The sequence below is a fragment of the Ranitomeya variabilis genome, chromosome 8 (genome assembly GCF_051348905.1).
Source record: "Ranitomeya variabilis isolate aRanVar5 chromosome 8, aRanVar5.hap1, whole genome shotgun sequence".
NCBI classification, from domain to species: domain Eukaryota; kingdom Metazoa; phylum Chordata; class Amphibia; order Anura; family Dendrobatidae; genus Ranitomeya; species Ranitomeya variabilis.
Window position 1 is genome coordinate 39,562,429 of NC_135239.1, and position 27,193 is coordinate 39,589,621.

The following is a 27,193-nucleotide window of genomic DNA, read 5'->3' on the forward strand; positions in this document are numbered from 1 at the left end:
GGAATTTCTCTGAGGCAAGGTGAGGCTATATTTCTCTTTAGGGGAAGTTACCTCTCAGGCTGTGAAGAGTCGTCTAGGCAGAGTCAGGTATGATCCACGGCTAATTCTAGTGTGTGTGATAATAGATTAGGGCTGCGGTCAGCAGAGCTCCCACTTCCCAGAGCTCGCTCTATTTTGCAGTTTTGACTATCAGGTCATTCCCGGTGCTCCTAACCACCAGGTCCAGCCATAACACCGTCCTGACAGAATGAAGAAACTCAAACTAATAGGATTAACCCCATATCTTCTGGACTGGGCAGAGCCACAAGTCCTAGGAAGAAAATCGGATTGATGCTGTCAAGCATCACCTGCAACAAAAGTGAGTCCTGCCTTGTGGCCGAAATAGAAACCAGCAGAGATGTTACAGTCAGGAAGACTTCCTATGTATTCCTCTGACTGAAGACTATGATTTCTTTGCCAGACATCCCCCTCCATCTTGACAAAGCTACACTCTCATAAACGTGAGCTCATGGTTCTGTGTTAGTGATGGGTATTTCCGAGGGTCCAGCAGGAGGAGAGGCCTGGGGCAGCTTACTGAGCCTGTGGCACTTGTTAGTCTGACTTAGCTGAGTCTTCCTGGGATCCCATTAAACTGTTCTGAGCTCTGATGGGTACAGAAGAGGGTTTTTTTTAACAGCACATTTACCAGGGTAGAGAATAATACGGGAGAGGGGCTTTCACTATGAGACTTCTTCCTTAATTCTTAAGTGCAGTAATGTACTGGTCATTCTGCCATCTTTCCTGGTTTCCAGCGCTGCTCTGCTCATCTTCTTGATCACATGACTTCAGTTCCAACTTGCCAGATCACACTGGGGTCTATGTATGATCCTGAAATCGCTTTAGCATTGTAATCCTATGGAGTCTTGCTCTGATTCTCCACAGTCGTACACTGTAAATGCCACTTATGGCTCAAACATAGGCCCCAGTGTGATCTGGTAAGTCAGCAAATAAGTCATATTACCCAGAAGAGGACCAGAGAGGCGCTGGAAAGCGGGGTAGACAGTGATTGGTGAGTATAACACCTCATTTATACTGCACCACACCTATATGCTGTATGTACACAGGTTTAGGAAATAAACATTTTGCAGGAAAGCTTTAACTGAGGCTCAAGGATGTACACAGGTTTAGGAAAAAATAATTTTGTAGGAGAGCTTTAACTGAGGCTCAATGGTGTAATGATCACCGTCATAGAGGGTTCAACAGTGACTAAGTCCATGTGGGGGGGAGGGAGCCGGCATTAATTTTACCTGGATGTACAGTACACGCTCGGGCACACAATCAGCTGTAATGTTTTACAGTGCAGGAGCAGACATCAGCTTGCCTGTGACCGGCGGTGCATGGCAGTGACATCATGCGCTGCCCATGTTGGCAGACCCAAGTCAGCTGCCTGGCTTATGTGCTGGCAACAGAGGAGGATGCCGAAAGTCTGGAGAACGAGGGAAGGTAAAAATAATTGCTTTGTTCTTCTCCAGCACATTTTATGAAAAGCCAAATGGGCACAGGAAGGGGGACATTATACCAGGAAGGGACCAAGGATGGGGGACATTGTTACAAGATGGGGCAGAGGACAAGGAGCATTATTACTGTTAGGGTCCAGGATGGGTGACATTATTCCTGGAAGGGGCTAGGATGGGACATTAATACTGGAAGTTACCCAGGATGGAAAACATTACTGTAGGAAGGAGCCCAGGATAGGAGACATTAAAAAATAAAGGGCCCAGGATGGGGGACATTATTTACATGACGGGGAACATTACACCAGGGAGGAGACCAGGATGAGGATTATTATACCAGGGAGGGGCCAAAGATTGTGAACATTCTTATAGCATGGTGCCCTGGATGGGGGGCATTTTTACTTCAAGAACCCAGGATTATGGAACTTATTCCTGGGAGGGGTCATTATGGGAACATTATTACTGGCCCCAGAATGGGGGACTTTATTACAGGAAGGCGACAGGATGGGGGAGATTATTAAATAAAGGGCCCAGGATGGGGGACATTTTTACATGACAGGGAACATTATACCAGGAAGGAGACCAGGAAGAGGAATATTATACCAGGAAGGGGCCAAGGATGGTGAACATTCTTATAGAATGGTTCCCAGGATGGGCGTGCTTTGTTACTTCAAGGGCCCAGGATGACAGAAATTATTACTGGAAGGGGTCATTATGAGAACATTATTACTGGCCTCAGAATGGGGGACTTTATTACAAAAAAGGAGCCAGTAGGGGGGTTATCATTACATGTGGGGAGACCACGCAAGTGGAGCACCCCCAGACGCAGGGCCGCGGGGTACTCGATACTGGGCCTCTCTGTCTCAGTCCTGGGGTTGTCACGGTGGCTAGACCCGGTCCGTGACCCTGCTAAGGGGCGTCCAATGAAAGGTGTGATGGTGGTGCGTGGTGCAAGTCGCGGTGAATAATGAAGACACAGGATTGCAGTCTCTTTACCTCTTTACTGAACGCTTCAGGATCCACAATCCAGAGCACTGCAAACAGGGCTGGCTGAGACCGGCCAGTCCGAAGGCACATCCAGAGTTCCCTTTGCAGGTGGAAATCTGTGCCTACCTTCTAGCGCCTGTGTGTTGTAGTACCTCCCTGCTGAGCACCACGGGATAGTCCTCACAACTGTTGTGTCTGTTTCTGATGTTCTTCTCTCACAACTCGTATCTATTCTGATGTTCTTTCTCCGTCCCCCAGATGATTTGTCTAGGACGCACCCGTATGACGGGTAGGCCTGGAGTTCTTCCGGGACCCTAGCGTCGCCCCTCTCCGACAATTGCCCTCTATGTCTGCTTAGGTGATTTAGGTGAGGCAGTCAACCTATAATTAACTGCCCTGCCGCTGTTTGAAGTAATGCTTGGAGCCAAATACTTCCTCGGCGTTCCGGCCACCGGCTACGCGCCTCAGTAGGATGTTGCCACGATCTTAAGGCACGGCTCCTACTGGCTTTATCTCCTTTTTGCTGTGATCTCGTTTCTCACTTCTCCACAGTAAACCTCGCTTCTTTTCCTTTCTTAGGATGCCACCGCAACGGGTGCAGGCGGTGCTCCATAATGTTCTGTTCTTTTTCACTAGGCCACTGTCAGGATCCCACCCCTGACAGAGACCCCCCTGAATCTTCCCTTGCAACACCCTCTGCCACAGGGTGTTGCCTGGATCCAACCCAGTCAGCTTCTGACTAACTTCCTATCCGGCCCCCAGTTTTACCAGATTGTGAGGAGCGGCCTAATGCATAGAACCCTTTGCTCCCCCTGGTGGCCAGAATGTGACGTGTAGTGTGTGACTGTGATACCTGGTCAGGTGAACTCCTTAAGTGCCATCAGACGTACCATCACTCCCCTTAGTGGCGGAGCGTCAGTACTGCAACGACCAGGTCTCTGGGGCGCTGCACAAGTCCTTATAGTATCTACAACGCTACAAGGGCCCATACATCTGACTACATGCAGGTGGAGGCTTTGCTCTAAATTTTGAACTGGGGCCCATCAGACTTTAGTTATGCCACTGCAACCCAGTGGCTGGAGAAAAGATACTTTCAGATAGCAATTCGCCTAAGTGGAGATATCACTGTACTTGGGAAGCGCTTGTAGGAATGAAGAATCCTCAATGGTTTATTATTCAGGGTTTTTTTTTTTCACCAATGCGGTTCAGTACCAGACTGGTGTCTTTTTTCAAGGTAAAGAACGAAAAAGGTCATTTGTTATTTTTAACTCGAAAAATAGCCAGTTTGGCAATGAAACACATTGGTGTAAATAAAAACCTGCATTATATGCCATACCATCTATACATACCAAGTGATACAGCAATATTCATAACTCATAGGCTATATGGCATCCATTAAAAGTATAATTTTTTTTTGGACACAGCATCATCATCGTGAGCAGCGGTCCATCCCACACCAATGGAAATGTCGGAAACACATGGTGCAGACTTTGCATGCTGCTCCTCATGCTTCTGCTCTAGAGAAAAACAATATATTCTGGCAGGTGCAGCAAAATGGAGGACATCATTTTTGAATGTGCCGGTAATGTGCCTGTAAAAGCCAAACGGTGCAACATTATTAATATAAAATGATTTGCAAAAATGATAATTAGCCCAAAATACATGCATTTAAGTAAAAATATAAAATAATGGCGCCAGAGGTGGGCGAAACCTTTTAAAAATGGGGACGGTCACGGTACGTTAGAACTGTGTAGTTATTTTTAAGATATTATTCTAATCTTCTTCTGTCTAGTAGTGATCATAGAAGAAGAGAAACTATATTTTTTCTTGACTGAAGTGGCATCTTCCAATCCTGACGTAGCTGATAACTGGGAACAATAGATTGCATTCAGCTACTCAGCACATGGAGATGAAATCGTATTTAGGATCAGTGTCCCTTTAATACAGCGATAATCAACCAGATGAGTCTCTAGCCGGCAATAAATCAGCTTCATACAAACAGATGATACTTATGTATTCGAGAATGTTTTATGACTACGCACCTTTATCTTCAAACAATTGTGCTTGATAATTGATGCAAACGACCAAATATCGTATATAGTTCTCTGATTCATTTCGCAAGCGTTTCAATTACTGTCGTATTTATTTAAATAAACTTTATATATTTACCAAAGGGGAATTCGATTCACAAGACAACAGTCACACATTGAAGTCGTCCTTTTATGCTCTTCCAGAGGGTATTTTTTGCAAACAACTAAAAATATGGCACTGTTTGATTAATACGCTCATCGGAGTACGATCCAGGCGCGGGGCCGCTTTGTGAGTACGTCTCTTTATATTTTACATACAAGGCAGTGGTCCACTAGAGCATCAAATTGGAGACATACACCTCGATTTCAATTCCCACCGTTAGAATTTGTTGTGCAAATTTGTTTGTTACCAAAATATCGAACTTGTCAAAAGCAATATACATAGCGGTATACGCCACACTGGAGGCTTCCTAGGCTCAGCGGGTGGCATACCAATCCGGGAAACATGAACTCTAAATTGTTTGCGACAAAGCTGAGAGTAGAAAATCGACTTTACAAATTTTCCTGACAAAGGTCTGTAGCTGTGATCAGTTTGGTGACAACATTAAAAATGTCACCCGGCTTTTACGCCTCGGAACAGGCTAAGAGGCAACGTGAAGGACCTGGATATCAGCATTTGTGAACATGAAAGTGGAATTATGTAAGGGGATTATACCGAGCGTGGGGATCATTTCAGAATATTGTCCATATTTACAATAGGTAATTGGTCCACAAGTGACAGAAAAATGACAACTTGCTAATTACAAAATTTAAGCTAAAGTCATGTCTTCATATTTTTTTTTTTTGTTAGTTCAATCTTTCATGTAATTTGTGGCAATAAGAAATAAAAGATTATGAAAAGTAAATTGGAAGGGAACTTAACTTTAACGTCTTAAGATATATTCAACTAACTCAATCACAAGAGTGCGAAATGACAGCCACGGTATCTAATAGATTCCCTAAAGTAGCATTCCTGGTGAATTTGTTTCATATATAATGATACCCTGAATAGGAATATTTTAGGTGTGTAATTTATTTCACCCCTTTTCAGTTGGATTTATACATTTTTTCCCCATCATTATTGGCAGCTTTGTCATGTGATCACCAGTCTGACTACTAGTCCAGTACAAGCTTTCATGCCTAGACAGGAAGTCAGTCTTTAACTTCCTGTGAGCCGCAGAATGACATTACCAGTCACCTGTGAAATCCCTCCTGGTACCTCATAGAGCCTTCTTTATCTCACTTTGCTCTTTCATCCTTTTTCCTCTGCATGATGGACAGTCCAGCTCCAACAGAGACACCGACTGATCCTGCCTGGAGTTCAGCTGTTCCACGTCAACAGAACAGCCTTTATTCTTCTGGGCTGCGCTGTCAGTGAGGCATGACTTCCGACATCATGCTGATTCACAGATAGCTCTTCGGAGTTAGGCAGTGGGAAGCTGGCTGTTAATCAGCATAATGTCGGCAGTCACACTCCGTCAACAGAGCAGAGCAGAAGGGAAACCACTGCTATGGTGACGTGACTTCCTTTGAATCACTGGCAGGAAAGGTCTGTGACCACTCTGTGCCGGCAGAGATCTGCGCCAATCACAACAGGCAAGTAGTTAGCAACTATCTGCCTGTTAGTTCTTAGACCCATAGTAAAAAAAAAATCCTGGATAACCTCTTTAAATATGTGTTCAAACGCGAATGAATGCATATTTATAGTAAAGATCACCCCCATCCGAATGCAGCTAAAACCCCACCCACTGTTAGATAGTTAACATCAGAGTGTTTTTCAGACAGGGTGAATGAAGGAAAGAATGTGCTGTCAGGCAGAGCACTGGGAATATAGATAAGGACAGAAGGTTCAAAAAATGTACAAACCTTTATTAAAATGCTGAACACAGCACATTTCGGCGGCTAAATGCCGCCTTCATCAGGCATTTTGTACTTTTTTAACTTTCTGTCCTTATCTATATGCCCAGCTCTCTGCCTGACCGCACATTCTTTCCTTCATTTACCTACACTCCATTGTGAGTTGCGGATGGAGCAGCACAGGCATTACCATTTGGAGATCCGCCGGACCTGTGGTCATGTGGTTATGTCACATGTCAGCTTGGATTCCACGCCCCACAGCTTGACGGCCGGCTCTCCACTCACTGCAGGCTTCTCCTGTGGTTGTGCAGGGGTGCACAACCCGGACAGATGAGTGGATCTCGATTTATTGAATGTTCCTCTTGACCATCAGGTGTAATCCTAGGAGCACCCCCTTGCTCTGTTTTTTATTTCAGACTGGGTGGCCAGGGTTTTGGCGCCATTGGCAGCAGAATTGTGTCTTTTTACTCCCAATGAGATTCATTTGAAAACTGAAAGTGGGACTCGCCGGGGTGACATATTCTACCATTCTCATACCCTTGTGCAGGATCGTTCTCGAATAACCTATCACTAGTACACACTTGCAGCTACAAAGATCACAAGGATTTATGAAACTGTGCAAAACAACTGCGTTTCACGGTGCAGCTTTTGTATTCTGCACTTGAAAAATGACACCTGTGCTGTGATGGGTTTTTTGTATGAAGAGACAGCAGTTCCAAATGAGTCAGATACATCAAGATAATTGTAGAGCCAGTAAGCCAAGGGTGGACATAGAGCGCATTAGGATCTAGGGCATTAGGAAACATGGACTCCTGTCATGCACCAGGCATATTAAAAATGCATCTAATCCCACTTGTTGTATACCTACAGACTAAATACATGTTTCAATACATATTTTTGTTCATTTGCTTCCTAACTGCAAATCTAATCATCTATCTAATTGTTCTTCATTAAAAATTTCTTTCTACCATTTTGCTGTGGCAGAATGTCCATTATGTATTTGAGTGATCTGCAAAAATCTTTTAGAGCTCTGCTCTTTTAGCTCTCGGCTCTCCTCACTCTTCTCTCAATGTTAGAGGTAGCAGAAGGAAGAGGTGGTGTACAGATCTAGGCCGGTTTCACACATCAGGGGCTCCGGTACGTGTGGTGTCAGTTTTCTCACGTACCGGAGACACTGACACATGTAGACACATTAAAATCAATGTGTCTCTGCAGATGTCATTGATTTTTTGCGGACCGTGTGTCCGTGTGCAAAACACGGAGACATGTCAGTGTTCGTGGGAGCGCACGGATCACACGGACCCATTAAAGTCAATGGGTTCATGTAAAACACATACCGCACACGGATGCTGTCCATGTGCAGTCCGCGTGCCGTGCAGGAGACAGCGCTACAGTAAGCGCTGTCCCCCCAGCTTGTGGTGCTGAAGCCGCCATTCATTTCTTCTCTCCAGCAGCGTTCGCTGGAGAGAAGGAATGAATAATCATTGTTTTTTTTTTTGGAGGGGTTAAAATAAAGATTCTTGTCACCACCCCCCTCCCACCCCCTGTGCGACCACCCGCTGGAAATAAAATACTCACCCGGCTCCCTCGATGCTTCCTCTCAGCATCGCAGCTTGTCCTGTATGAGCGGTCACGTGGTGCCGCTCATTACAGTGATGAATATGCTGCTCCACCTCCCATAGGGAGAGACAATCCCACAAGAGAAAAATCAGAAGCTTGGTTCAGTCTGCAAACTGTAGGGCTAAAATGTATGAAATGAAGATTGCAACCTTGAACTTAGTGCAATTTTATCAACTATACATCACCACTAACATATGTAAAAGTAATATTTCCATGTCAAGGGTGACCAAAGCCCTTATAGAGGTTGTTCAAGATTAGAAAAAGGATCGGCTTGTTTTTCAGAAAGAGCACCAAGTCTGATTGCTGGATGTGTTTGTTACTGTATCTCAGCTCCATTCAACTGAATCAAATTTACGTTTTCTGATCATTCTAGAGTATATTTCTGCAAAAAACTTTAAAAGGGTTGTTTGAGGAAAAAACACGCCTTCTTCCTCCCGTAAATAGTGCCGCTCTTGTTCATATCATCTAGTGTTGCAAATGGATGGGAATAAGAAATTGGTGTGGGCATAAGATTCCTGAAGCTCCTGAATTATTGCTTAATTTTGCAATAACACGGGTTGTAGGAAATATATTAATGGATAACTTCTGCTATTCTGAATTTTGTGATCTATGGTTGACAAATCTTTATGAGAGCTTGAATTGATAATTATTGATTGTTACTCATCTGTTTCAGAAACACATTAACTAAGAAATGACTTATCTGAATTTTAACTATTAGTTAGAAAAGTACAATTTAAATACTTAAAGTCTGGTATTTACTGGTGGTATGTTAATTTTTGGGGGTAAATATTTTACCCTTTTCTGATCGGGTCAGTTTTTCTTGTTTTTAGCGTTTTTTTCTCCCCTTCTTCTAAGAACCATAGCTTTTTTATGTTCCCAGCGACATAGAAATAAGAAGGATTATTTTTACAGGACGAGTTGTTGTTTTGTATACATATTTGTAATCATTTTACCAGACAAGAAAAAAATTCCAAGTGAGGTTAAATGGTGAAATGCAGCAAAATTCCATTATTGATGTTGGTTTTTATAGCATTCAGTAAGCAGTATAAATAACCTGGTAACATGATTTTTCAGGTCAGTACAATTATGATTAAAGCAAACGTATGTTTTTTTGGTCTTGTAAAAAAAAATGCTGTTACTTGGCACATAAGATGTTTTAATTTCTTTTTATTACATTTTTTTCGGGGAGTTGCGGTGACCAAAAAGCTGATATTTTTTCTTTCTTTAAAGTGTTTATCATATGGGTTAAATAATGTTATATTTTCAGAGATTTGACTTTTATAGATGTAGCGACACCAAATTTGCTTGTTTTGGAAATTGGAAATTTTAGTTTTTATTTTTTTTATGTTTTTAAAATTACTTTTTACTTATTTTTTAGTCCCTCAAGGGAACCTGAATCCTGAAACTGTTTGATTACTTGCACTAAACTCAAGTGTTGCAGAATATACTGTAATTAACAATCTCCTGTAAGGACAAAGATCGCGGCATTGCGAGCTTTCAAAAGGCAACCCATCACTATCCAACAAATGCAATGTGGGTGGGTGAATGTGTGACGAAATAGGACTTTCCTCCTAGTATCATAATGCTGAAATAATCCTGTATAGACAGCACTATTCAAGTGGTTAAACAGCAGATAGCTGCATTTTTTGTAGGCAGGTGCCATAAAATGGATTCCGGAAAGAAGATCAAGAGGTTGAATTAAAAAACAAACAAACTTTGTCCACTTTATTTCTAAGGTAATAGTGGGGGGTCCTCTGTTCATAATCTTCATCACTTGGCCAGTGTGGAACTCTTACAAGTGTGTCTCTTACTATGTGCAATGCAGAGGTCCTCCAAACAAACTATTGATTTAAATGAGCATAGTGTAATGTTTTATTTCCCCTGTAGAGGCGCTGCAGAGAACTTGAACACTTACTACCATATTCACTCACAGATAACACGTGGTTAGTGGGCTTCCCAAAAGGGAGACTCATTGTGATGAATTGTGGTCAAGGGATCTTACTACAAGTAGGGGCTGTCCGAAGTGGAGAGCCTCTTTAAGATTGCGGTAGCTGAGAGTTATGCATAGTTTTAGTTTGGAGTTTGACCTTGAAAGAAATCATTTACACAGAGAAATAAGCAATTTGGATTTACATTATTTCCTTTTGAACATGTTTGCATTATGTCTGTGAGGCTCTCCGGGGATAACCTATCTCCAACAGTTTCTTGTTGTTCAGCATAAGGGCCCGGAGCATCTGACAGGTTCTGCATTTAGCATCTGTCCCGTTAATAATGTGGAAGCTGTTGCTACGGCAACAGTAGCATGCTGATGTGCCTCAAATTGTAAGGATGGCGAGAAGACAGCTGACAGCTACAGTTCGAGAAAGGCCTCGGACTAAAGACGTGTAGATGCTGTTTGGGACATTGTGAATAGAACATTAAAAGTGTCTAAGGCGACGTCTTATCGTATCTCCTTCCCGAAAATATGGTGAAGGTGACCAGTCGATTTTCCTAGGGAAACTTATTTAAATAGTTACAGGAGGATAATTTACCGTGATGTTCCCCAGGGTTCTTCTTTAAAAAAGAAAAGTTAGCACAACCTCATTAAAGAATAACATGTCTACTATGCTGCCCTGAGGAGCTGAAGATTTCTATAGAAATACAATAGACCCTTTCTCGAGCCACGATTGTTATTGCTGGGAAATAAATAAAAGAACATATAATTATTAAACTTGTACCATAGATATTACAACAATAGATGAGCAAATCCCTTCGAGGTGAATCGGATTAATCTTGAATTTCAGACAAATTTTGGATTTGCCAGAATCTGATCTTTCTTTACCAATTTGATTTTTGTGAACCAAGCAAAATGGTGGCCATATTGTTGGATTCAAAAGGGTCTGGGAAGAGGTTATATAAAAATATTCACCTAATTCTCACCTGACTTCTTGGGTCTGTTCATCAGTGTACTCACTCACTGATACTCACTGGGCCATTTTCTAGTATTCGGCATCCTTGGCGTCTGCTGCCATAATGTACTTGTCTAGTCAGCACCCAGAAAACAACTATGCCAGGTGCCAGAAGATATAGAACATGGTCCAGTGAAGACCACACACACAACCAAACTGAAGAAGAAAGGTAAGAAGTGTGAGTAATAAGAAGATGACTGGATTGTTGTATAGCTACACTTGCAGGAGAGATGAGAGCTTGGGCTGTACAATATATATATATATATATATATATATATATATATATATATATATATATATATTTACATAGGTTTATCATGCTGTGGGGTTTGTAGAGACCTCAAAGCATAATAATATTAATTTGATTCCCCTTGAATTTCCTAGCCAAATTTGTGCAAATTTCAGTAGATTTGCACAATTGTTAATTGTACCCTTGATTTCACTATACATGAAGCAGGCCTACAGAATATTTTGTTTCTCATATAACTATTATATACTGATATTATTATTATTACTGACATAGTCAGCCTATGTCCCTAACGGAGCCCAAAATGTAATTTCTGTATCTCACAAACTAAGGGCATGTTCGAATGGCTAATTTTTAGTCATTCGCTAATTTTTGCTGTAGATTTGCATTTTTTATTGTGGTAGATTTGTGTGGCTACTTACCACGTCTCAAGGGTTGCTAATATCAAGTCTTTTTTTGCCTTAAAAAGTACTGTGAGGTCACAAATTTTGTGTTGGCCTTGGTAGTTTTGGTAGCCAGGTACTACCTAATGTGGCCACTGGACCATGGTGCTGCAAATCTTACTCAACTCTACTATATTGCACTGTGAGCCTGTTTATAAACTAACTTCTATGATATTAAAGTGGGACAATCAGGTGTATAATAGTAAAGTTGGCCTTTTTTTTTCATTGTCAGAAACCTTGTTGTAGTGGACAGGCGGAACTATAGAAATATCCAGTAATGATGAGTTGGAAATGTAGTGTAATCTAGGGTGGTTCAGCAAAGCATTGAGGGTCATAAGGAAAGTAATTGCTCCTAAAGATGAACTGATCTTTTGATATTTATAATTGAAAGGATCCTCAAATTTTGCTTTGCGTCAAATAAATTTGTTGTAATTTGCAATACTGAAAAGCCACTAATTTCTTTGAAAATGAGAGCGGTAAGGACAGAAAGAGAGACAGATGAGAGAGACTAACGTAGCACTGAAGGGTTTAATATTGCCCTCCTTGTTTGCAGTATGTGAATAATAAAAAAGGCTGTTATTAAAGGGGTTGTTCACTGCTAGGACAACCTAGTGTCATTACAAGTCCCTCCCTTTAAAATAAAAACAGTATACTCACCTCCCACATTAGCACTGTTCAATGGTATCGGCACTCCCGCTACTCACGTAAGGTTGTAACATCACACAAGCCCCGAAACCAATCAGCACTAGCGTCACTGTCCCCACCTTGGACAAATTAGTACTCAAGATGAAATTAAAGCTGTAGCTGTCCTCAGACTTCATCTTGATTACTTATACGTCCAAAGGCAAGGAAAATGATGACAGTGCTGATTGGGCACAGGGCCCGCATGATGTAAAAACCTCACTTGAGCACCGGGAGAGCGAATGTCAACACTCCTGGAATGGTGTCAGCACGGGAGGTGAGTAAAACTGTTTTTATTTTAATTGTAGCAAACATTCAGATTGAGAAAGGGTTGTCCTAGTAGTGGACAACTCTTTTAAGGTACTATTACTGCAGTATAGCACACATTAACTAATTCACAGTTATACTGAGTGACTATACAAGTAATGCACTATCCTCTATAAAACTTGAATCTTTGAATTGTTATACATTTACTTAGACTACCTCTTCAATTTTCAATCTGCTTGAGCACCGCAGTACTACACCACAATCAGATTAGGCTTCCTTTAATCCCTGGATGGAAAGTTCTGTGCGCTCTGACCCCCTATCCGCACACTGTACATTCATAAAATGGTGCTGCCTGGCCTAACCCATCTTTTATACTGGCTATGATTAGTGATGAGCAAGAATGCTCGTTGCTCGGGTTTTCCCGCGCACGCTCGGGTGACCTCCGAGTATTTGTTAGTGTTCAGAGATTTCGATTTCATCGCGGTAGCTGGATGAATTGCGGCTACTAAACAGCTTGAATACATGTGAGGATTCCCTAGCAACCAGGCAACCCCCACATGTACTCAGGCTGGCTAGCAGCTGTAAATCATTCAGCTGCGGCGATGAAAATGAAATCTCTGAATACTAACAAATACTCGGAGACCACCCGAGCGTGCTCGGGAAAACCCAAGCAACGAGTATACTCGTTCATCACTAGCTATGATAGTTCCCTTAATTTGTTGCACTAGACCATTTGCTGTAATAGCTACATGGCATTAAGAAGTAGCCTGCGCAAACCATCTTTAGCCTACTTACATAGTAGTGTGTGAAATTGTGCCGGCCATTTTTTTTCGATCTTAACAAAACAAAACGCAAAATGTTCAAATTCGCTGGGACCGGCGAATTTAAGAAAATTTGACTCAAAGTTGAACCTCCGTGGATCAATCCTCTCATCTCTAATTTGTGACCGTAAAGTATACCCAACCTGCTAGAAAGAAAGGCCAGTGCGGACCCTCAGTTGCTGTCTAGGTAAATTCTTTATGTTTTTCATGTATCTTATTGTATTTAACAATGTCAAACCCTTGCACTTCATCTGACATTTAACATAAAAATATGGTAGTGAATTTAATTTCGGCTTTAGGGTTCTCTAGGATGGGCCATTTTCCTTGTCAGTGAGCATCTATCCCATTCCATAAGTCTGTTCATGTCCCCATATTGGTTAAAATCTCACAATTGTTGCTTTTATTTTGAGTAAATGACACGCACAATATACTTAAAGGAGAAACCTACTACAATGAAGAACTGAATACAGCAGTAAAGCCATCTGTTTTTCCTTGTTATTTCAGCAAAAATGACTATTCCCTTTCATTAGCAGATGCAAACCTGCTAATCCTTCTGTCTGTTATAATAAGCTAGAGCAGTGAGAGCAGCATGAAAATTCTCATGGTGAGAGAACAGTTGCCCAAGTCCCAGTCAATGCTCATTATCATTGGGATTTTTGTCGTAGTTAGTGATGAGCCAAAGTGCTTGTTACTGGAGTTTGCCTAGGGTGCTCGTATATGCACAAAACACGTGTGGATTGCCTGACAAAGACGGGCAATCCCCGCGTGTGTTGTGGCTGTCCAACAGCCGCGAAACATGTGACCGAGGGGACTCGAACATGTCTCTCGAGCACCCGCGATACTCGGTGCATACCCAAGCACCCTAGGCAAAACTACAGTAATGAGCACTTGCGCTCATCACAAGTTGTAGAAGTTAAAAAAGAGACAGTACCTTTTAAGTAAAATACTTTCCAATCTCCCAAACAGATGTTTTAGAGCAGGATGATTTGAGCACATTGATGTATCATTTTGTGCAAAAATATTCATTGGCTTATTGATATAAATTCCTGCTCATTCGGGGCTTAGGAGTCCTGTGGGCAGTCATACTAATTCTGACCGCCCACTGGACTCCTAGGCCCTGATTAAGCAGGGATTTAGATAAATAAGTCACAAGTTCTAGTAAATATTTTACAAAAATAATATATCCTGTATCTGCTTAGCTAATTCTGCTTTATAAACATGCTACTAACAGATTATACTAAATGTACAACTTGATAGGTTTCCTTTACACCTATCAGTACTACAACCTTCCTCACATTCTGCACAGTACTCCTGTTATTACAATGGCTTCTTGTAACGTGACGCGGGGCGGTAGCCACAGATGAAGTACTTGTAATTCATGTTCCAGCATTTTACATGAAAATGGGGGTCTAGGCTGTATGTGCTCTCTTGTTACCTGGCGATACACCTCTGCAGACTGCATGATGCTGATGCATCTGACAGGCCAGGATCAAATGTTAGAGAACTGATCGAGAGAGACCAAAGTCCAAAAATAAACTTCCTTTTACTGAACATAAACTTGATTAAAAACTATGTACGTCAGATAATAGGCACATTTCCTTACAAAGTTTCCTCTTGCATTAAGCATACGAGCACTTTTCGGTTAAATTTAATGACACTTCATTTCTCTTGCACTTCACATTCTCACATCTCATAACAATCCAGCAAACGATTTTCGAAGACTGTATCTTCCCCTGTGAGGGCCACACTGGTCGGGTTGTAATGCTATGGCTGCTCACAACTACTCTCAGTACCCAACTAGCTAGTGAAGATAGTATTGTATGATGTGCGTTGGTCCGACTCCTCACTAGAACCATGAAAGTCCACGGTCCTCTGTAGAAGAGTTTAAGTCTCAATATGTTATCCATAGCTTACTTTCAATTAACACAATTTAGTTCCCTTTCCCTGTATACAACTGTTTACTAAAGTCCTGCTGATACAAATCCTTCCCCTTAAATCCCCTTTAAGTAAGTCTCCTCCCCTGGGTTAAGTTTCGTACTGTTTACGTGGCCTCCTTGGCCTGGGTTCCAAACCGTCAAATCTCTTCTTATGTTTCCTTGGTCCTCAGGACGTATTATCTGATGCCCTGTGGTCCTCCCTCTTCGCACACAACACACTAAAACATATCAGTCTCCCAAGTGTCAGACCGTAGATCTTTCTTCACTGAACACTGTGCCCTATCTACCTCACTATCAGGAAATCCTCATCTGTCTTCCCACAGAGCCCCTTCCATTCTGGGCTAGTCCCAACTCTTAACTATATCTGAATCTAACTAAGTTTATGCAAATTACTAAACAGAAAAAATCACATTTAAATAGTGCAGTGTGTCATATCACAACACATATTTTCAAAGGGGCTTGTGGGCAGCACCGCTGCTTCCTTACATGCTGATGGAGGAGCATGTGACCAGATCTGACCTTCAGCCTCCTCCAATAGAAAAACACTGCACATGGGAAATTTGTTTTCCAATTGGAGAAGGCTGTGCGCATGTTTGGTCACATGTTCCTCTATCGGTAACCACTTTATGGAGTGCGTGAGGAAGGCAACGCTAATAAATGTAGGAGGAGAATCTCAAATACTTTTATATTAGTAAGCATCACAAAGACAGGTTCACAAAACATTTGTTGAAATAAAGGTAAAGTGGACAACTCCTTTAACTCCTTCATGACATATTGCGTTCAGTTACATGATATGTCGGGTCTTTGAATTTGATGAGGGCTCACAAGCTGAGCCCGCATGTTTCCAAACAGATGATGGCAATGTTATTCAGCAAACATCTGCCTCTAACAGCAATAGGAGGAGCCAAACTCCAACCGTGACTGTTAACATGGTAACTGCTGCTGTCAATCTTTGATGGTGGCATTTAACACGTGCCAGAAAGGGGGCACGTCATTCCATGCTCCCATTGGTGCACCCGCGGTGTGATCACAGTGCACTGGTGGATTTCTATGACATCCGGGGGTCTGCTGAAGAACTGATGCATTACTATCTACAGTGGCATGTAAAAGTTTGGGCACCCCTGGTCGAAATTACTGTTATTGTGAACAGTTAAGCAAGTTTAAATGATCTCAAAAAGGCCTAAAGTTAAAGAAGACACATTTCCTTTGTATTTTAGGCAAAAGAATGTATATTTTCATTTTTTACATTTAAATAATTACAGAAACCAAATTGGGCTAATGAATTTAGTTCAAGTGATCGAATGATCACAGGTTGAAGTACTAACAAACACAGTAAAAAGTGAAAATAAAATGTTTTTAAAAATATTTAAAAAAAAATTACAAAAGTTCAAATCACCCCCATTTTGCCATGTTAAAAATAAAGCAATAATAGTAAAAAAAAAAACATATTTGGTTTCTATCAAAATATAGAATAAATCAATCTGATCAGTAAATGGTGTAACAAGAAGAAGGTATAAAAACTCCAGAATTACGTTTTTTTGCCAACCACAGCATTGCAATAAAACGCAATAAGAGGTGATCAAAGCATCATATCTACCCCAAAATGGTAGCAGTAAAAATGAGCCCTCACACAGCCCCATATCTTCAAAATGGAGAATGTTACGGGTGTCGGAAAATGACCACTTTAATAAAAAAAAATCTATGTTTTATATCAGCATAATTGAACTGACCGAAATAATCATAATGCTGGGTCAGTTTTACCATATAATGAACATGGCACATAAAAAATTAAAAAACAATTATGGAATCATTCTTGATGACTGGTTGACTTTAATCACAGTTACCGTTGGATGTATAAATATACCTGAACTAAAAACAAAAATTCTTGACTTAACACTTTAACTTACCCTTACATCAATTCTATCTTCACAGCAGAGTTCCGGGCTTTTTTGAAGAGTTTGCCCACAGACCGTTTCCTCAACATCTCAACTATTTCAAGACTTTGGAACACAGACCTCCACCTCACCCGTCGCTATGAACAGCTAAGAGCGGGTTTCAAACAGCTACTGTCCAAGTCTCAACGACAAATGCGACGCTTGATAAATCTGAGCAAACACTGCCTTCGCCAGCCTCAGTACACATTACTGCGGGAGAGGTTAGTTCATCCAAAAATGCTTCAGTACATATTCATCAAAGCTCAACATCATATTAAGAAAGGATATTTTTCATCTTGATTAATATAATTTAGATTATGTGATACTTTACATATATCAAAACCTTTAGAAACTACATTGAAGCTTTGGTTTTAAGATATTTATTTAGGGAGGAGGTTTTACTTTTTATGACCATTTCATACCAAGTCTGGAAATTTATACTGATTAATTTTATTGTATTTTTTTACAGGAATATGATCCCAATTGTTTTCTGATTGACCTTCAAATATTCAGAGTGTTCTAATGAGAGAGATGAGCGAATCTCCCAAAATTTGCATCTTCAGACCTCAATGCATAGTAAAATGAGACTTGGAAGGGGTTAAAAAAGTACATTATACGTGCCTGTGTCCTTCGCTACCTACACTGCTGCCACAGTCCTCTGGTTTGGTCTTTTATTTTAATGCACTACCTTTGGTGTTGAGGTCAGTTCCTGGCCCTGAAGTAGCAATATGAGTGAACCTCAAGGAGCAGGGTGGGTGATCCTCAAGTGGCAGGGTTTGCGATCCTCAAGTGGCAGGGTGGGTGACCCTCAAGTGGCAGGGTGTGGGATCCTCAAGTGGCAAAGTGGGTGACCCTAAGGGGCAGACTCTCCTACTTGACACATAATATTGACGTCCACATGCCGCATGTCATTGACATCAGTGACATGTATTATCTTCCACTAGACCCTGTTAGGACAATCACTGGACTCAGCACCTGAAGAGCTGAAGACCAGTGTCAAGGACCATGGAGCAACAGTGGTATAAAGATGATGATTGCTTAGGATAGGGGAATATAATGCATTTTATTATGTTGAACCCTTCCTGTCCTTCAAAATAAGACAGCAGAAAGGTTGTGGTTGACTGATTGAACCCCCAAAATTTCTGATTTACCAAAATCTAAAATTTGGGGAAATTTGCAACAATTTGTTATTATTATTATTTATTATTATAGCGCCATTTATTCCATGGCGCTTTACATGTGAGGTGGGGTATACATAATAAAACAAGCACAATAATCTTAAACAATACAAGTCACGACTGGTACAGGAGGAGAGAGGACCCTGCCCGCGAGGGATCACAGTCTACAAGGGATGGGAGAGAATACAGTAAGCAAAGGTAGAGCTGGTCATGCAGTGGTTTGGTCAATCGGTGGTTACTGCAGGTTGTAGGCTTGTCGGAAGAGGTGGGTCTTCAGGTTCTTTTTGAAGGTTTTGATGGTAGGCGAGAGTCTGATATGTTGTGGTAGAGAGCTCCCGAGTAGGGGTAATGCACAAGAGAAATCTTGTATACGATTGTGGGAAGAGGAGATAAGAGGGGAGTAGAGAAGGAGATCTTGTTAGGATCGGAGATAGCGTGCAGGTAGGTACTGGATGACGAGGTCACAGATATATGGAGACAGGTTGTGGATGGCTTTATATGTCATGGTTGGGGTTTTGCACTGGAGTCTCTGGGCAATGGGGAGTCAGTGAAGGGACTGACAGAGGGAAGAGGGCGGGGAGTAGCGGGGGGACAGGTGGATTAGTCGGGCAGCAGAGTTTAGAATAGATTGGAGGGGTGCGAGAGTGTTCGAGGGGAGGCCACAGAGCAGGAGATTGCAGTAGTCAAAGCGGGAGATGATGAGGGTATGGACTAGGGTTTTTGCCGATTCTTGGTTTAGGAATGTACAGATCCGTGAAACATTTTTGAGTTGAAGGCAGCAGGAAGTGGATTGGGCTTGGATATGTAATTTGAAGGAGAGAACAGTGTCAAGGATTACCGCAAGGCAGGGAGCTTGTGGGACTGGGGAGAGTGGGCAGCCATTTACTGTAATGGATAGGTTCATTGGGGGGGTCGTGTGAGGTGGGGGTAAGATGATGAATTCTGTTTTGTCCATGTTAAGTTTTAGAAATCTAGCGGAGAAGAAGGATGAAATAGTGAGCAGACATTGAGGGATTCTGGTTAGTAGGGTGATGATATCTGGTCCAGAGATGTAGATCTGTGTGTCATCAGCATAGAGGTGATACAGAAAGCCGTGAGATTCTATGAGCTGTCCCAGGCCAAAGGTGTAAGTGGAGAAGAGCAGGGGCCCTAGGACTGAACCTTGCGGGACTCTGACAGATAGGGGGTGGGGTGAGGAGGTGGTGTGTGAGTGGGAGACGCCTTTTAGGTATGATGAGATCAAGGATAGGGCCAAGTCTGTGATGCCAAGGGATGAGAGGGTCTGTAGTAATAGGGAATGGTCCACTGTGTCAAAGGCAGAGGACAGGCCCAGGAGGAGGAGGAAAGGAGTAGTGTCACTTGCTCTTGGCAGTTAATAGGTCATTGGTGACCTTAGTTAGGGCAGTTTCAGTGGAGTGGTGTGACCGGAAGCCAGATTGTAAGCGGTCGAAGAGGGAGCAGGTAGAGAGATGGGAAGACAGTTAAGATGGACGTGTTGTTCCAGTAGATTTGAGGCATAGGGAAGAAGAGATATAGGGCGATAGCTAGATACAGAGGATGGGTCAAGAGTGGGCTTTTTGAGGATAGGAATGATTGAGGCATGTTTAAAGCTTGAGGGGAAAATACCAGTTGTTAGTGATAGGTTGAAGAGATGGGTTAGGGTTGGGATGAAGACTGTGGCGAGGTTTGGGATGAAGTGGAATGGGAGTGCACAGGTGGGGAGATGCAATCTTTAGGGTAGAATGGAGAGTCAATCTTCTGTAATGGTGGAGAAGATGGTTTTGGAGGTGGAGGACTGGGCAGTTGGGAGGTAGGGCTCTGAGGGTTGTCAACCAAAACAGTCTCTGATGTTATCAATCTTCTGCTTGAAAAGTGAGGCAAAGTCTTCAGCTGAGATGAGTGGGGAGAGAGGAGGTGTTGGGAACGGAGGAGAGAATTGAAGGTGTTGAATAACTGTTTAGGGTTGTGAGACAGGGAGGATATGAGAGACGAGAAATAGGTTTGTTTAGCTGTGGCAAGTGTGGCCTTGAAAGTAGTGAGGGACTGTTTGAATGCGATGAAGTGCTCATTGAAGTGGGATCTTTTCCATCTCTGCTCAGCATCCCTCGAAGCTCGCCTCAGTTCTTTTGCCAGGCTGGTGTGCCAGGGCTGTCTGTTGATTTTGCGAGCTTTGGTATGTGTGAGAGGGGCAACAGATTCCAAAGCTACACCTATTGTGGTGTTATATAGAGCGGCAGCGTCATCCGCATTGTGTAGGGAACTTATGTCTGTGAGAGGGAGGATGGATTCAGGGAGTGAGTTTAGATCAAGGTGTTTAAGATTTCTGCGAGGGTGTGCAAGTTTGTAGGTTGGGGACTGTAGACAAGGAGTGGAGAGGGAAGAGAATGTGAGTAGGTTGTGGTCAGAAAGAGGGAGAGTTGAGTTAGAGAGGTTAGACAGGGAGCAGAGGCGGGTGAAGATGAGGTCCAGTGTGTGACCATCTTTGGGAGTGGCTGCAGAAGACCAATAAGTGAGGCCGAAGGAGGAAGTGAGAGATAGGAGCTTAGTGGCAGCTGAGAGGGAAGTGTCAATGGGAATGTTGAAGTCGCCCATGATGATAGTGGAGATGTCCACAGAAAGGAAATGAAGTAGCTAGGTGATAAAGTGGTCAAAGAAGGTGGTAGCTGGCCCTGGGGGGCGGTAAATGACAGCCAGTTGGAGGTTGGAGGAGGAGTAGATGCGCACAGAGTGCACCTCAAATCCACTATGCGAAAGAGCAGCTGTGTCAGAAGGGGTGAGCCAGGTTTCGGTGATGGCGAGGAAGGAAAGTTTGGTAGTAACAAAAAGATCATGGATGTAGGAAAGCTTGTTGCAGAGAGAGCAAGCGTTCCATTGAGCTCCTGTTAGTGGGACTGGGGAAGCGGGGGCTGGGCAAATGGGTATAAGGTTAGAGAGGTTACGGAAATTTGTGATAGTGTTATGGAAATATTAGGGTTGGATAAATATATCCCTGTGTGTGCTGTGGCCGCTCCCAATTAGACTGAGTATTTTGAGCGCTCATCAAGAATGGACTGTACACAACTGTGACAGAACAACATTCCATCAATACTGATACTTTATTGTACATACATAGTTTTATATTTTCACATAGAAAGGAGTGGTTAGGGGTTGTCAGGGGTGGTTAGTTAATTATCATATTGTCTAGCTCCTCTGTCATTGGTTATCTAAACATATATGGAATATTGTGATTAATGCTCATATGACTGCTGATCAAGCAACTAAACTCGAGTTCTCTGTCTAGGACAAAGTGGAGACACCTGACCAGCAGTCACCAAACATCTGACTCTCTTCTGCTTTTAGGGGTGGAAAACCCCATATGATCTGTCTGGCTTATATCAGTTTGTCAGCCATTTTAAACCATTGATTATAATATATATATTAGCTGTGAGCATATAAGTATATATTTGATTATAGAGGAGTATACATGCAAGTGAGATCTACATGATATATATATTTCTATCACAAGCCCCCCTTAGATATCACTTGCCCTAATCCTAGCCTCCTGTCCCAAAGCGCTGCAACTCTTTTGTGCTGTTGGCGAACTGACACAAGCCTAACGCCTGTGCCCCACTCCATACAGACTTTTCGCAAATGGGCGGTCAGGAGATCTGTCCCTAACGGGGGTTCATTGCAATCAGTCTCTTAGTCAATAGCATGTGTAGTGAGCGATGTGCAGTCTTTATCAGGTAGGTCATCTCTTCGGTCAGGCAGGGCATCCACGACATCATTCTGGCTTGGGTGTCATCTTCTGGTAGGGGAGCTTTCTTGCCATGCGATGAGTGGATCCAAGCGAGTCTTCCCTCCAGTTTCACAGAGTTTGGTGTCATCAGCAGCACTTGAGCAGGACCATCAAATCTGGGATCGAGTGGTGTTCTCCTTACAAGCTTTTTCACCAACACCCAGTCTCCTGGCTTCTAGGAGTGCATACCGGACACTGAATCTGGATCTGGCAATGAAGAAAAAACTCGAGAATGGATGTTAGCAAGTTTCTTGGTGATTTCAATTACATAAGCAGACAAAGTATCATATTGCATAATCAGCTGCTAAGGGAAAGGATACCCCTAACCTGGGACTAGACACAAACAAAATTTCATATGGTGACAGCTTTTCTGGGCCTCTGGGAGTGTGCCTAACACTGAGTAGTGTGATTGGGAGTGTGTAGGCCTAAGTCTGACCCTACTGCTGACTAGATCTCTCATGTGAGGTCTGCTGTGAATGCAGGTCCCTGGTCACTCTCTATCACTTCTGGGACCCCATAGCTGCATATCTCGTATCTGAGAGTAGCTTCTTTGCAGTAGTCTTTGCTGACCGGTTCTTCACTGGGAAAGCTTCTGGCTGTCATCCTGAGAACATGTCCATGGCCACAAGGGCATATTCGAATCCTCCACTTGGCGGCATCTGGATGTGGTCTATCTGGATCCTCTGGAAGGGGGTACAGTGGTCTGGCAAGTTGATGTGTGGGAACTTTCTTCATTCTTCCAGGGTTGCATTTGCCACAGGTCAGACAGCTGTTTATGAACTTGGCTGTTAGGGTGGAGATTTCTGGAGCGAACCAGTAAGCACCAATCGGATCATTCATCTGTGTCTTTAATCTGTGTGTGGGCCCATGTGCCCACTGGACCACCATAGGGTACATGCTTCGGGGTAAACAGGGTTTGTAGTCCATTTAGTATACCCTTCCTTCTTCATGTGTTGCTCACTTCTGCACCCAGCATTCCTTCTTGTCCTTTGGGGCTTGCTCTTGCAACTTTTTTTTTGAGCAGATCCCAGGATGTCATCTTGTCAGGTTTCCTGTCTTCAGCCGTCCTGTAGTAGCCGTCCGGCTCTACGACCTCTTCCACTTGTCCATATTGTCTTCCCTTGACTGTTTCTTTGGCTGCCATATCCGCCATGTTGTTGCCTCGTGCCCCTACTGTGTTCAGTTTTCCATGCGCTTTGACTTTTAGCATTGTCACCACTTTTGGAAGTTGAAGTGTGTTCAGCAGGTCCTTAATGGCTCCATTGATGCTTCACGGTTGTTCCGCTTGCTGTGAGGAAGTCCCTTGCAGCCCAGATGGGTCCGAAGTCATGTGCTATGCCATGCAAGTACCTTGAATCGGTAAACATTTTCTCAGTCTTGTCTTCTGCCATCTGGTAGGCCTTCATCAGCGCTATCAGTTCTGCTTCCTGGGCTGACAGACTGGGCGGCAGACTTCTGGACCACAGGATCTCTTGATTGCTGGTCGCTGCACCTCCCGTGTGGAATCTTCCTTCATCATCTGCAAATCTGGAGCCATCCACATAGAGGATCAACTCTGGGTTGGTCAGTGGCTCTTCTGCCACCTTGGGTAGTCCTGCTGTTTCCTGTTGCATGATGCTGAAGCAATCATGGTCATCCGTCCGGAGCAAATTCAGATCCCTGCAGAAGGTATCATGCAGATTTTGATCAGACTTTTTATCTGAGGATCCGTATCTGTATCCCCCCTTGGGAGTGGGAGTAGAGTGGGCGGATTGAGGACTGTGCATCTGGAGATGGTGACATTGTTGGGCAGGAGTAGAGAGCACTGGAGGCGAAGATGCCTGGCGGTGGAGAGATGTTTTAGCTGGGTTTGGTTGAGGATTGCTGAGATGTCATGCAGAGCCAGGATTTCCAATGGTTTTTCCACTGATGTCAGTAGTCCTGTCCAGGAGGGCGTGTGCTGCAACTGCTGCTCTCATGCGGGAGGAAGAGGCTTCCCTTGCAACTGGATCCAGGCAAGCTGAAAAGTAGTCCGAAAGTCTCTGCTTTCCCCCCTGAAGCTGTGTCAGGACTCCAGTAGCAAGGCCTTCTCTTCTCATCAAGTAGAGACAGAATTGCTTCTTGTAGTCAGATAGGCCTAGTGCTGGCGCTGAGACTACAGAGCCTTTTAACTTTTTGAACGAACTGAAGGCCACATCTGTCTGGAGGAACGGGGTCACACTGACGTATTCACACAGAGGCTGCATTAGGACGGAAGCATCAGGGATCCAGGCTCTGCAATATGAAACTAGACCAAGGAAGGCCTGTAGCACCTTTGGAGTTGTCGGAGGGACCATCTTCTCCACTGTGGTCTTCCGGTCATCTGTCAGGTGTTTCACCTGGTGAGCAATACAGTGTCTCTGGAACGTAACTTGCTTCAGACACCACTGGACTTTGTTCTTTGAGATCTTGCAGTGCTGCTCCGCCAGGTAGAGTAGGAGATACAAGGAATGGGCTTTACACGTGTCAAAGTCAACTGCACAAAGGAGTAGATTGTCCATGTATTGTAGCAGGGTTACTTCTGCTTGTTCTGTGACTCAGTTGGTGAGAACTGTGGACATTGCTTTGGTGAACTGTGAAGGGCTGTTCTGGGCCCACTGTGGCATCACTGTCCATGTGTGGTGTCCCCCCTGGTGCATTAAGGCAAACAGGAACTGGTCTTCCGGATGAGGGGGAACACTGAAGAAAACCTTCGCCAGGTCGGTCACTGTGAACACTTTTGCTGTGGCAGGCACATTCGAGAGCAGAGTGTGCGGATTCGGCATAATTGCAGTTTCAAACACTGTGGTGTCATTCACAGCTCTCAGGTCATATACCATTCTGAACTTGGCTGGCGCTCCTTTTACAGTCTTTTTCTTGACGGGGAAAAGTGGGGTATTGCAAGGCGATTTGCGAGGAACAATGATTCCTATTTCCAGGTAGACCTTCAGTTGGTCAGAGGCAGCTTGACTCTAGGCCTGGCCTGGGCCTTACGAGGGTACGGGGTACATGGCTTGAGTGACACCCGTACTGGGGCAACTTGAGGTTTTCTCACGTGCTGGGGTCCCTTAGACCATAGACTTTCTGGTACTATGTCCAGTACCTCCTTGAGTAGGCCTCATTGGTTGCTTAATGTTCTTGTAGGGCCGCCAGCATGACTCTTCTTGGGTCAGGGATGAAGAAAGTGTCACTGTCCCATCTTCCTGGAACACTGTGGTTGCCTTCAGCTTCTGCAGTAGGTTCGCTCCCAGCAGGTTGAGTGGCAGGTCCTTTACACCACAAACTGGGACAGGATAGAGTGTCCTGGCTGAGTGCACACGCTCAGTGGCTTTGTAAGCTGAGAATGTCTGACTTGACCATCAATGCCCATGCGAGACACAGAGAATTCTGATAGGCAGGTGGGATCAGCGAGTTCCACAGGTGTCATCACACTTCTGGCTGCACCACTTTGGATCTGACAACGCCATCCATTTTAAGGGTAATTTGAGGTACTGGTCTTGCAGATGAAGTTTTACATGTCAGGAGCGTAGTGTCTTGCAGACCTGGCTTGCTTGCCTCTGTCCTATGGACGGGGTACTTCACTGCTTTCTGCACTTCCTCCTTGACCTGTTTCTCTGGACCAACTCTTGGATTGCATGGGTCCAGTCTCTTCGGGGGCGTGAGTGCTTTGCACTGGTTCTGGAAATGGCCAAACTTGCCACAGATGTAACACTTGACACTTTTTCTGTCTTTGTAGGGTGGTTGCGCTTCCAGGTCAGTGGTGACCATGAGAGGGGCTGTCTTCTGCACCCCTGGTTGAGACTCAATCCTTTTGGCTACTGTGGACAATGGCATGATGGGTACTGTAGCGGCAGCGGGGTCCGGCCTGCTGATTGAAGCTGCGGTGGTAAGATGGGGCCTGCAGGTGCATTAGTGACGAGGCCCGGGGGTGCCATGAGACCGGTGGCTGCATCCAACCCAAGGTCTTGGGGCATTACAGGGGCTGCGGCTGCATCTGCCGTCACTTCTTACCCCTGGTCTGGCATAGCTTCTCCCCTTTGCTAACCTTATTGAGGTCGGTGTCTTCTCTCTGGAGTCTGCAGCGGTTCTTCCTGTGTGTTGATCGGCACTTTGCAGCGTCTTCACATCTGGCTCCCCTTCTGGTGTTCTCAGCAGCACGGCACCCGTTTCCTTCTTCGTGCTCTTTGTGGTGCTATAATGGTGGCAGTTTTGGCAACAATTAGCAATAAACAGTCTCCTAGGCGCACATAAAACATTTCGCTGGGTCAGTCCACTGCTATTGACCTGTTCTCAGGCCTAGCCACTATCAGTGGTTTCCTGATTGGCTGTCTCAGTCCATGCCCAAAGGCCTGTGTATCTGGTCATGAATGGTGAAGCCCAAGTCTTGGAATACTTGCATTACTCTGCAATGAAACTTCAGACTCTGTCTTATCTTGGCTCATGTCATGGCTTGTCCTGCGAATCTGCCTTTGGCCCACTCTCTGAGCTGTTCAATTAGCTGTGGCCCTGACTTCCAAGCGTGTACATCTAATTCTGCTGGAAATTTGAATTGTTCCTTTATGATTGGCCAGAGTGCATCACCTGCTTCTATTTTCATTCATGGCCCAGAGATCATCCCAGCTGGCTGCATATGTTTGCTGCTTCTGCTACTCTCTTCGGTAAAATGGCATGGGATGCATCCCTGGGTCTGGAAAATTGTCACCTGACTTGAAGTGCAGTGCACATAGTGTAATGGTGGTGCCTCTATCTGCCCCTGCATTCTTGGTGCCTGTGGGTTTCTTTTCTAGTACTGGACAGCATGTATGATGTTCCCTCTTCATCTTCATCAGAGGAATAGTTGTAATAGCTTGTACTGGGGTCGTACACTGACTGATTTTGGACTTAGAAGTTGCTTTTTTATGTGAGGATGTCTCCCCCCTTGCTGAAGCTATGATGG

At 43.8% G+C, this 27,193-nt stretch overlaps 1 protein-coding gene across 2 annotated transcripts in view; it reads left to right on the forward strand.

Annotated features, from left to right (window-relative positions):
- Positions 1-27,193, forward strand: part of BRINP2 (BMP/retinoic acid inducible neural specific 2) — a 380,544-nt gene that overhangs the window by 310,617 nt on the left and 42,734 nt on the right. The window contains exon 7 of one of the 2 annotated variants that reach the window (XM_077277295.1): positions 17,306-17,525. In XM_077277295.1, coding sequence (XP_077133410.1) covers positions 17,306-17,525 — 220 coding nt within the window. Of the gene's footprint in view, positions 1-17,302; positions 17,526-27,193 lie in introns of both variants that reach the window. The other variant, XM_077277294.1, reaches the window with a different exon arrangement.